We start from the raw sequence: 11791 nt of genomic DNA on the forward strand, positions 1-11791 counted from the left end.
TTGTGTCTCTGGCCGTTTTATTTCTTTTAGTCATTTTGTGTCTTTTTTTGTCGTGTTGGGTCTCTTTATGGTAATTTTGTGTCTTTTTTAGTTGTTTTTTGTCTCTTTGTGGTGAATTTGGGTCTTTTTTAAGTCGTTTTTCTGTCTGTGGTAAATTTTGTCTTTTTTGGGTTGTTTTGTGTCTCTTTGTGGTAAATTTGTCTTTTTTTTAGTCATTTTGTGTCCCTGGTAATTTTATCACTTCGGTATCTGTGGTAATGTTGTCTTTTTTTCCGGCCGTTTTGTGTCTTTTTTGTTGTTGTTTTGTGTTTCTGGTAATTTTATATCTTTTTAGTAATTTTGTGTCTTTTGGTAATGCCGTGTGTCTTTGCAGTCATCTAAGGCAATTTTTAGTCTTGGTTTTGTTGTGTCTCTGTGGTAATTTTGTGTCTATTTTGTGTCTTTTTTTGTCATTTCGTCTATTTGTGGTCATTTTTTGTATGTTTTTAGTAATTTTGTGTGTCTTTGCAGTCGTGCGTTTTGTGTCTTGGTTGTGTTTCGTCTCTGTCGTCATTTTGTGTTTATTTGTGGTCGCTTTGTGTCCCTGAGGCAATTCTATCTTTTTTTGTCATTTTGTTTCTCTTTATAATCATCGTTGTGTCTTCTCAGTCGTTTTGTGGCTGTTTTTTGTGTCTTTTGGTCCTATTGCATCTCTTCATGGTCATCAAGTCTCTTTGTGCAACATTTTGCAGGTGAAGTCCCAGTAGAGCCAGTAATCCATCCATGACTCTTCGACTTGGTATAAATCTTTTAACCCAACACTCTGCAGGCCAGTGGGTAAACATATTCAAACACATCTCTTCAAACTTTTCTTTTAAGAAATAACAAAAGAGGAATAGTTTTTCTTAGTTTATTGATGGTAATTGTTCAGGTTACACCAGGCTAGACATTATAGGACATTACACGGCTAGCAAACTAAAATAATCTGTTACAAGAATGTGGTGGAAGATTTGTTTTTACGTTAAAGCAATAAGATTTATAATTCTGGCTCCATGTTGAGTCTGGTCGTTAAAATATAGTTATAGTGAAGAGAATCTGAGTTTAAACCAGCGGTTCTCAACCAGTGAGTCATAATAGAGATGTGGGAGGAAATAACAGAAGGTTTCATCCACTTTTTAAATTGGTGAAAGGTGCCAGCACCTACACGCACCTTTTATTGCATGAGATAGTGGAGGCCCGGGGCAATTTTAGCAATTTTTGAAAAACGTCTAGAACTATTTGGATACGATTTTTATATCAGTAACTTGTATTGTGTATTTTGTATTTGTGTTCTACTCGTTAACAGTCATCTAATGTCTTAAAAACAATGCTACAATATTCACATTACTGACTGAAACATTTGAATGTTACAAATGTTACATCTGTCCCCACATGCAGGGTGATTGTAACAACAGACATAATGTCTTCATAAAACATACGAAGAACTACATTAACTACCAGGCCTAACACCATTTTGACGGTGTCAAATGTTCCCAACCGTACCTCCCTTACATTGGACAAAGATATCAAATGTCAGATAATACAGTCATCAAAAAACTAGACAGATTGAAATTCATGACAGATTGAAATTCATGAACATGTTAGGACAGTATAAGGAAAATGCTGTAGATGGAAAAAACAACTTTTAAACCTCAAAACTTTGAAGAGTAGGAAAAAAGGTGTGGCTCATTTCTGATTGGTGCAATTAGAGACGTTACAAATGCAATTTGGCACAATTGCCCCGGTCTCCCCTACTGACATTTTGAAATATGAATGTAATATATAGCTTGTTTTGAAACTTGCACAGATGTTAAAATGTACTAGAATATATCAAATGAATCAGACCAACAGTCTGCTGGAGAACCATGCAAAGGTCTATGGTGCTGGATTGGGTGTGGATGAGGCCCATTTAGAAGTTATTGTCCCCATAATGGCTATTGGCGGGCCTGAAATGAAGGCAGAAATCCCTGATTCCTTTTCGAGCTAACTCTCCACTGACCTTTTGTTGTTGTTGTTTTATTGTGACCACAAGGAATGCTGCAAATGACACATCATCGGATCACTTTTGTCAAAAATAACAACCTCACACGTGACCATCTCATGCAACTGACTGTAACTTTTAAATCAGAATTTAGTCCAGATGCCAAACCAGCTGAGAACCACTGGTTTAAATCTACTCTTATAAAAGCAGGCAGAGTGGCGGCGCAGCGGGAGTACATAAACTGAAAGCAGCCATAACCATACGCAGTCTATGAGGAGATGCATGCGATCAAACGATGTTGAACTGGCAGACGGAGGGCTTCTCCTCACGGCAGTTCTCATCGAACCATTTCCCACGGGAGGCCCCGGACAGGACGGCACAGTTGCTGGACATGCCGCCGTCCGGCTGAGGGGACCGGTGGTTGGACGTGTCCCAGTTTTTGTATGTGATGGTGAAGCTGCTCTGGTCCACCCAGGTGCCCTCAGTCATCATGTCGTTGATGCCCAGCCACACCTGCTCGTCGGGGCCGATGCTCTGGCGGATGTAGTCTCTGAGCTGGTCGTTCTCCTCGCTGGACGTGGGCGTGCCGAGGACGCCGCCCAGGTTGTTACAGTCCTCGCTGGCAGTGTGGTAGCGTTTTCTCAAAGTGTCAGCCAGGAAACACTTGTTATGGATCTTTACACCTTTCAGACACACTGAAGAGCAAAACAGAACGGGAGCAGATGGTTAGATTGACCCAAACTCAGCTGTAGATTGCACAGGTGTCCTTTAATAATAGTTGTACTCTGATATTCTGAAGACAAAAGCAACATGATGAAGTGTTTTTCCTGTAAACTACTGAAGTTTTTTTTATTTGCAGCAACAACTGGAGATCATTTTGTGTCCTGACCATGGAGTCAGACAGAGGTTTGCCATGTGTTCTCCAGAGCCAAACTTCAGTTCAAAAGACTACACATGAATCCCATCTGTGGTTATTTTTAGGAGAAGCACAACACACTCTAACCTGTGTTCATATTTTGTACGCTGAACAGTGTAGCTCACGTCATGCTGTCAATAAATCCAAACAGCGACTCCTAAAAGTGTTCACATTGTTTTCCAATTAAAATGTCCCTCCTCCATAGGGGATCATAAAGCACGCTCAGCCACAGAATTACACGCCTAAAGCTGGAAGGGGTTCAGTCAACTTGCTCAAGGACACAGGTAGATGTTTACAAGTGCAGGGTTTAAACCTGATAATCTGCAAGTCTAATATTGACTTTATCTGAACTGTGCTGGGATTAACCAGATCAACCTTGGGGCGAAGAAAGATGTTGGGGCCCCGTCGACTCTCAGCCTGTCTCCTGGGCCCAGACTTTCTGAGTGTATAAATGACTGCATGGTAATTTGACTAAACCTTTTTAGGGAATATGCACCTCAGGGGAACAATATATACAACAAAAAAAACCTCTTGGTTGCAAACTCATGACTTGTCAATAAGGATGACCAGCCTTTGAAGTCTGAGACCCTAAATTGTTAAACTCCAAGCTCAGTATATTATTTTAAAACTCTAAAAGAACAGAGAAATATATCTTTTTTATTTTATAAGAAAATATATATTTTTTATATAATTCCAGCATTTTTTTTTCTTTTACACTTTGTATTTATAACCTATCTTTTCTTTTCAGTTTCTTATGTTTTTGGTTCAGTTTGGTAGTTTGGTACAGTAGCTGCCACTCATCTTTGTGGTGTTTATGAACTTAAGTCATCTCCTATTTTATTGTCTATTTTACTCTAAACGGGACCATAATTTACAAAGTTGACATCATGCTGTGTTTAAGAAGACTTGGAACTAACAATTAAGATCATAAACTCATTTTAGTGAGATAGTAAACCATGTGAGAAGAAGGATAATTTTCCTACTGACTTGCATACAAATTTCTTATTGCAATCAGTGGTTTTGAGTAGTTGGTAAAGCCTTGATCTGAACCCAGACTCCTGGTGTTATGGGACTTCTGGGTAATTGAGCCTTTCTAAGAGGAATTATTTGCATTCCTTCATTAATTTAAAAAAGTTCAGACTATGCTGTTACCTGTCTGCAGAGCTTGTTGTTCCTTCAGTAGGTTGAGCTCCTGGTTGATGTTGTTGATCTGTTTCTGCAGCTCCTCGATGGCAGCATCCTTTACTGTATCTGAGTCCAGAAACACAAAGACATTCACGTCAGGTCTCTGTGCCTGCTCAGAGATGAAAGAATACCTGAAAAATGCTTCAATAATTTCTTGTTTCAAGGAGGTTTGAGTGTATGATAAGAAAAGTAATATTCAATTAATTTTTAATCTTTCCTGCAGATTGTGATGCACCAGATGTTTTCCGTGTACCTTTTTTTATTAGCTTCTTCTTCGGTGGACTCTGCTGAAGCGAGCAGTTGGCCAGTAGTAGTACTCCGAGCAGCACACACACTCCTCTGAACTCCATGGTGAGACCTTGTGAATGAGGCTGCTCCAACGTGGATGCTCGCAATTTATCCGCCTCTCTCACACCCTCCCTCTCATCTCTCCAAACAGGGAAAAATACTGACGTCCCAAACTGCCATTTGCAGGAAAAACAATCTGACCTCAGGAGCATTTAAAGGATGGTGCGTGTGCGTCTCTCATCTGGCTCCAGACGCTTCACGTGGAGGGCCAGAACAAACCAGGACCAGGTCTGGAAAGCAGGTGGAGACTGGCAGACAGTATGAAGCAGTTATGACATAACTCTGTGCAGCTTTCATCAAAGTTTATGAGAAAGAAATAAACAACTTTGACTCATGTGTTGCATAAATCCTTAAACAAACTGGTTACAGTTTTTTTCTTGGCTTAAAGGAGTCGTTTAACCTTAAAAAAAGGAGATGGTGTAAGACTTTCTTGGCTAAAAAGAATTTTGGAAGCCTCGTTTTGGAAAAGTGCTGATATTTCCAGGTGTTTCTGGCAGTAAAGCTTCACTGAAATGAAAAACCTATTAATCATAAGCTGTGAAGACTCTTCTGCAGATTTAAGTTACCGGCAGTGTTAGCCCTTATTTTAAAATGTGTATCCTTTCATAAACAATCCTCTGCATGTTTTTTTCATTTCAGAATCTGCAGTGAGAGCTCCATCCAGAAATAGGAGTTTGTTTTGGACCTGTGTGCTCTCAGCCAGCGCCCACACCCTACAAACAGTCTGAGGGAAGAGTGGAAATGATCCAGTCACATCTGGTCCTTCTGTAACACTGACACGTGGCAGAAACAAAAGGATGCAGAGAGACCGGACTTTCTTCTGTGTACTTCAGTCCTGAGAGTACATTATAAAGTATCTTTGATTGAAAAAATATGAACACACGTTTTATGACATGACAGAAAGTGTGTAAAATGTAAGAGCTACAAGATCAACTATTTTGATAAACAATCAATCTTTATTTAATTGTTTGGAGTAATTTTTTCTACATTCCTTTTTTATGATGAATTACTTATTTCCACTTTCTGCTAAACACAAGATTTCAATCTCACTTTCACAGATCTGTCCGTTAAATCACCTAATTGGTTAGTCAACAAACAGCCCTAGTTACTTCCGTTAACCAGCAGTGAATAGGATTTTTCTTAATTTTTTTTGTGAAACACTACCTCTGCAATATCGTTTGCAACTGCTTTTGTTTTTATAATAAAATATTTCAGTTATGGTGAATGTTAAGGTCCTCTTAATAAGCGTTAGTTAATAAATTATATCAGATGCTCATTAGCATCATTAGATGCTTAAACTCATGTTCAGCTAACTGTTGATAACCAACTTATAAAGGATTTATTAACCCTAATAAGGCATATATTTTGTAAGTCCTGAAATATTTTAATGTCTTCGTCATCTACCTTGACCATTGATATTAAGAATGAAAACTATATCTATACAGGATCTTTACACCAGATCTTACATGTTTAGTGGTATTTGTTGAAACAGCAACACTATATAAAAGTGTCTGTTAGCACAAAGACAAAAAGACTGTACAAATTAAAGGTTTTATTAGAAAATTCTGTATACATGAACACACATACTATAGAAGACGTTAACCAAGGAAGCCGACTTTCTGCCGTGTCTTCCCCAAACCCTCCTCCTGCTGCAGCAGCTTCATGAGTGGAGCGTGAAGAGTCTTGCCGACCCGTTTACCTGCCTGGAGACAACAAAAACACAGCTAAGCACCTTTCTACCGCATATCCTGATTCACATTCAAAACCCGGAGGAGGCCAGATGGCCGAGGAGGAGGACTGGACTCACCTCTGTCATCTCAAAGATGCTCTCTGGGTCCAGGCTGCCTCCGCCCACCTTCCTCGTGCAGGTGACCGTGCCCTTCTGTGTGACAGCGATGATCAGGCTCGCCACGGAGCACGCCTTCTCCTGCAGAGTTGCGTCCACCACGTGCCTGTGGCCCACCTGCAGAAAAACAGCCACTGTGAAGGTCAACGTTTGTGTGCTGACGGGCTTCAGAAAGTTTGTACCTCTGGGTTTCAGCAGGTGAGCTCACCTTACACAACGTCACTATGCAAGGAACGTTTTCTACGTTGAGTCTCACGCAGTCATACGGGTCGTCTGACAGCTCGATTTCCTTCCCTCCTTCCTCGTCAGCTGATATGTGCACTCGTGAAATTCTGTCAGAAAGGTAATGAGTAGGAAAGTGTTTGGAATTGGAGATATGACAGCCGTAAGTGATTTGGCAATCAGATCAGAAAAACCCCAAACAAACACCAGTATCACATTTTACTCACTTGGTGTTGAAGAGAGCTGCCTTGATTGCGACAGAGATGGCATCGTACAGGTTTCCATCACACTGCAGGAGCTGCAGAAACATGTCGGTGTGAGACATAACCTTAGTGAAGACCATGAAACTGGAATATACACAGATCAAAAAAGCTGTTCTGATGTAAAAAGTGCTGTTTTGATTTATATATATTTCAATAAAACGCAAGAAGAAATGGTTTGTCCAATGTTCGAACAGGATTTTAAATGCGAATATGAGTTATTATATCTTGCAGTTACAGTAGGAATAGAAGTTAAGGTATATCATAATATATTGAACAAAACCATACATGAATTTGGGGAATTTTCCATAGATTTTTACTCTATATGTATGTCTTTGAGTAAAAAAAAAATCTAAAAGCAGGGGGTTAATTTGTAACAAACTCAGTAAGCCCTAGGGTTGGGTGACTGAAAGAAGATATCGGCCATCAGTCATTGGCTGAGCAGATTGCTGGTTGTTTTTTAGGTGATTTTATTTTGTTAATTTCACAGTCTGCCTCAAAAGAAAGAGTGAGAGCTGCTCCTCAGTAGGCAACAAGGAGGCAGCAGGGGAAAAACGGCTGTAGATTTTGCATTTTTTCTTTTGGGTTTATTTCCACTAAAAGCAGATTTGTCATTGGTGGAAAGAAAGAAAGGGGAAAGATACCCAAAAGGGTTTTGGTTAGTTTTATTTTGTTTAAATTGAGTTTTAATGAACTACAACAAGCTAACAAGGCCACTTAATGATAATAATATTGATAATAATAATAATAATAATAATAATAACTTAAATTTATATAGCACCTTTCAAGAAAACATAGGACGCTTTACAATACAATACGATACAGTAGGATGACTAAAAAATTGGGCACTGGGTCGAGGGGGTGAAGGGAGTTCAAAAGTCTTTGTGAACAGATGGTGCTTGAGAAGTTTTTTGAAAATGTCAAAGGAGGTAACATTTCAGGTTTCGGCCAGGAGAGACTCCCAGAAGGTGGGGGATGCGAAGCTGAAGGAAAGTTTTTAGTTTGGTGCGGGGGGTGATGAGCAGGCCTGTGTCAGAGGACCTCAGGTTTCAGGATGGTGTGTAGGAGGAGGTCAGTGAGGTATGGTATGGAGGGGCGAGGGCGTGGAGGTATTTGTAGGTCAAGAGGAGAAGTTTGTATTCAATGCGTGATTTAACCGTGTGGGTGTGATGTGCTGCCAGGGCACTTAGCTAGTCTTAGTTTATTGACAGAGAGAAACCTGAATTAAGAAAGTGTATTGGTGTATTTGTCTGTTAAATGAGGAAAATTGGTGTAAGAATTGTTCTTTTCTTGTTATTGAGAGTTTAATTTGGTTGTTTAATAGACTAAAAAAATGTAAGAGGGCTCGTGTTTTTGAGGCAGCTATGGTGTTGCACTAGTTTATACTCACAGTAAAGGGCAGAGGTAATCATGTGACAAATGAAAACAAAAAGCTAGAGAGACTCACACCTGCCCAATTGCTGCGTGAAGTGGGCTTGAATGTTGGATTGGGAGATGAAAGACATTATCAGGCACTGCCACTCACCAGCACGTCCACATAGAGGACCCAGCAGTGTTCTCCTGCGATGATACAGAGGCTCTTCAGGTCCACGCTGTTTTTGTTGTTGAAGACTTTGTAAAGAGTGTTACTCAGCTCCGTCCCCAGCTCCTCGCCTCCTCTGCCTTCAAACTCAGGGGTTGCATTGGCCGAACTAATGACGAGAAGGAGAAAAAAAAGACAATTAACATGCGACAGAATATCTATCAGAGTCAGAGGGGAAAAGGTGAGATTGGCTGACCCTGCTTCTCATATTACTACATTTACTTTATGCATATTTATGCATTTATAATATGGTCATATTTTCTTTGGTAAGTCCATAATCACTGGGATGTGTTGGAGAAGAATCTCACAGGGAAGAGATGTTACAACACTGCCTCTTAGTGGCAGGGTTCACATCCAAACACTGTTTACCTAATTACTACAAAAATGTAAATGAGAGCGATTTAATTTATAAACATTTTCTCTATTTATTTAACAGATAATTCTGTATTTTCTGATATTTAGTGATACTATGATATTAAAATCCATATGCCATAATACAAAGTTTATTTTCCACATTGCCTCCTAATAGGTGGTAATTACAATGTCTTGATTGGTTTGGTGGCAAAATCTACAAAAATAAGTCTTAGTTTACTCATGCAGCACACCTACCAGTCAACAAAAAACTCCAAGTATCCTTCATTTGGCACCATGGGCCTCGGTTTACCAATGTCAGCTTTAATCCCAACTAGAACCGCTGTGTCCCCCTGACAGAAAAACACAACAGAAAACAATAAATCATCAACAGATTCAGATTAACTTTATTATACACAGGGAAATTTGTTTGGTCCAGTGCTCAAGACATAAGGACACCATACTAAAGACCACAACATGATAAAAATAAAAAAACACATCTGATCACATTGAGAGAGAGTTGAAATAAAATAAAAATAGTCAAATAAAGCCAGTAAATCCTTAACAGTAACAGCAAGAGAGACCTGATAATGAAGCTGAATGAGTGGTGGAATGTAACTAAGTACATTTACTTGAGATACTTGTACTTTACTTGAGTATTTCCATTTGTTACCACGTTTTACTTCTAATACAGTACTATTCAGAGGCAAATATTGGACTAATATTGTAATACAATTATTTGATATCTTTTGTTACTTTCCAGATTTAGATTAATGCTGCAAAATATGATAAAAAAAATACATTATATTATTAATTTAATAAGACTTGATTCGCATGGGGAGAATTCCAAAGCTACTCATCAGTATATAGAATAACATTTATACAAATTATGTATAAATTAATTACACATTTAGCAGCTTCAATATAAAAGTGATGTACAAATTAATTAATTATAATCCAATAAACATTTTTTCTGAAATTGGGCCATTACTACTAGTATTAGTACTTTTACATTTTGTGCTTCAAATATATTTTCCTGTACTTAATTTACTTTAAAAAAAATTAATAATTTTTAAAAAATCAGCAATCCTTCTTGATTAATGATATTAAAGACATAGTAGCTGTTGGGCCGTTTCAAACACAGATAACAGATAAGGTGTTTTTTGTAATATGAAGTGTTGTCAGGTGATTGAGGGTGCACAGATTAAACGTTTTAGAGCATAAACTATAAAAATGAGCCACCACGAAGGACTTTTGCTGTAAATATTATGCAATTATATTATATTATTAATTACCAGTGTGACTTTGGCGGATCCGTCTGTGTTGGACACCACATCAGTCTCTATCTCCATGTGTCTGTAGTCCTCACAGCCTCTTCCGTCCACCCGCAAATCATCCTGAAGTGAAGAACCATCATGTCAACAAAACTACAGTTGTACAGAGAGAGCTAATGCTAACTAGCTCTCTGCCGTTAGAGAGCACCAACCACCGCCGTGACGTTAATCGAAACTTTGTTTTAACTGACAGATGTTGGAGGGTGAAGTGTCGTTATTAAAACTCACCCGTATACCGTGTAAGATGTAAACCTTTTCAGCCTCGCTCAGTTGTACTGTTGCCATGTTGCAGAAAACACTGCTAGCATGTGTGTGTCGCGTATCTCCTGCGTCATCAAAAGACGTCGCAGTTCTAGATTTATTTATTTTCTAAACAACGCACAGGACGACAGATTCAGTATACATGTGATAATAATAATAATAATAATAATAATAATAATAATAATAATAATAATAATAATAAAAACCCTGGGCTATTTCACAGTTGAAATAGTACTAAAAGAAAAGTACATTTACTTAAATACAATTTTGAGGTACTTGTACTTTACTTGATTTTTTCTATTTTATGTAACTTTATACTACTCCTTCACTGCAATTTAGAGACAAATATTGTACTTTCTACTTTACTACATTTGTCTGACAGCTTTTGTTACTTTCCATGTCAAGATTTAACATGAAAAACAAGATGAATTGAAAATGATTATGCATTTTTATAAATAAAACCACATAACAGTACATTAATAGGCCGAAGTATGGTATTAGCAACACTTAATTAAGTGGTAAGTTAAGGGGTCTGGGTACTTCTTCCACCACTGTCTTGAAAGCATTTTTGTTAGTCCAATTAAAAAGTATTTTCACCTATTGCTCAACATCCTTCAGGAAAACCACAAAATAAGGTTGTTTTTATAGGTGAATTTTGATATATGCATCACATTGTTGTCATTTAATAACTTAAAGGTCTTAATCGCTTTTTTAAAATTAGTTTTTAACATAAAGTCAGATTTTGCCATAAAGTTGAAAAATAATTATTACATTGCAATAAAGAAGGCCTTATTGCTGACCTATTTTGATGAATATTTAATTTTGCCCAAATAATAAATGGTTCTATGATGTTGGCTATTTAAGGCGTGCTATTTTGAATCGTATCTTTAATATTAAATAAAGCATTACATCAAACATATTTCCTTGAACATTCATCTTAAGTTTATTTTTTCCCGTAATAATGTGGAGTCTTGAGTGAACCCGCGTTTCTCTTAATCTGCAAAGGTTGTTATCAGTTTGCTCTGCTTGATGTTTATGTAGCAGCAGGATTCCATCCCTAGCGCAGACCCTAGGTCAGATTTAAAAGGTTTCATATTTCCACTGCGGACAAAACAAAGAAGCTGAGACTGATTCTAGATCTGTAGTTGCTAGTATTTATCCCCGAGTCAGGACTTTAAGGGAGTTGGGGCCAGAATCTTGGCCCTTTTGAGAAAGTGGAACTAATATTTGTCATGAGGGACAACCTCTGGGTTCAGGGATTATTTTTATTTTCATTTTTATTTTTAAATAGATAAATAAATGCCCCAGGTTCAGGGTGTGTCAATGAATTTGGGACACCACATGGGTCCAGAAATCAACAACAGATGTGTTTTGTGCTACTTAAACAGAAAATCAATGAAGGAATATGCACAACTAAAGCACATGATAAGGGTCTGACAGTGGGTCCGGCTTCATTGAGGGGCCCTCGGGTGGCAGCTGTGTCAAAA

General features: G+C 38.2%; 2 protein-coding genes across 3 annotated transcripts; both read right to left on the reverse strand.

Moving 5' to 3' along the window:
- Positions 1–2287: 2287 nt before the first annotated feature.
- LOC131985476 (tetranectin-like) lies at positions 2288–4481 on the reverse strand. Of its 2 annotated transcripts, none has more exons than XM_059350606.1 (3): positions 4354–4481; positions 4068–4166; positions 2288–2694 (listed from the first exon to the last, which is right to left on the reverse strand). In XM_059350606.1, exons 1-3 carry the CDS (start codon positions 4448–4450, stop codon positions 2288–2290), a joined length of 603 nt encoding a protein of 200 aa, XP_059206589.1. In that variant the 5' UTR covers positions 4451–4481. The 2 variants fall into 2 exon arrangements, with proteins under 2 accessions (XP_059206589.1, XP_059206590.1); XM_059350607.1 differs by having other exon boundaries at positions 4336–4450.
- Positions 4482–5985: 1504 nt separating this feature from the next.
- Positions 5986–10362, reverse strand: exosc7 (exosome component 7). The gene is made up of 8 exons (XM_059350319.1): positions 10272–10362; positions 10005–10106; positions 8968–9062; positions 8302–8467; positions 6744–6814; positions 6503–6626; positions 6256–6411; positions 5986–6151 (listed from the first exon to the last, which is right to left on the reverse strand). The coding sequence occupies exons 1-8, from the start codon at positions 10326–10328 to the stop codon at positions 6047–6049; spliced, it is 876 nt and encodes a 291-aa protein (XP_059206302.1). The 5' UTR covers positions 10329–10362; the 3' UTR covers positions 5986–6046.
- Positions 10363–11791: the final 1429 nt, after the last annotated feature.

Source organism: Centropristis striata, chromosome 14 (assembly GCF_030273125.1).
Source record: "Centropristis striata isolate RG_2023a ecotype Rhode Island chromosome 14, C.striata_1.0, whole genome shotgun sequence".
Classification (NCBI taxonomy): domain Eukaryota; kingdom Metazoa; phylum Chordata; class Actinopteri; order Perciformes; family Serranidae; genus Centropristis; species Centropristis striata.

What these genes read in the sequence shown, in the direction of transcription:
- LOC131985476 (XM_059350607.1), bottom strand. Translation starts at nt 4,450, where the DNA reads ATGGAGTTCAGAGGAGTGTGTGTGCTGCTCGGAGTACTACTACTGGCC. An exon ending in AGGTACACGGAAAACATCTG is followed by an intron (nt 4,167 to 4,335) that starts GTGCATCACAAT and finishes TTCTGGACTCAG; the next exon opens with ATACAGTAAAGGATGCTGCC. An exon ending in ACAACAAGCTCTGCAGACAG is followed by an intron (nt 2,695 to 4,067) that starts GTAACAGCATAG and finishes TTTGCTCTTCAG; the next exon opens with TGTGTCTGAAAGGTGTAAAG.
- exosc7 (XM_059350319.1), bottom strand. Translation starts at nt 10,328, where the DNA reads ATGGCAACAGTACAACTGAGCGAGGCTGAAAAGGTTTACATCTTACAC. An exon ending in TCCTCTATGTGGACGTGCTG is followed by an intron (nt 6,815 to 8,301) that starts GTGAGTGGCAGT and finishes ATGTTTCTGCAG; the next exon opens with CTCCTGCAGTGTGATGGAAA. An exon ending in GCATCTTTGAGATGACAGAG is followed by an intron (nt 6,152 to 6,255) that starts GTGAGTCCAGTC and finishes TGTTGTCTCCAG; the next exon opens with GCAGGTAAACGGGTCGGCAA.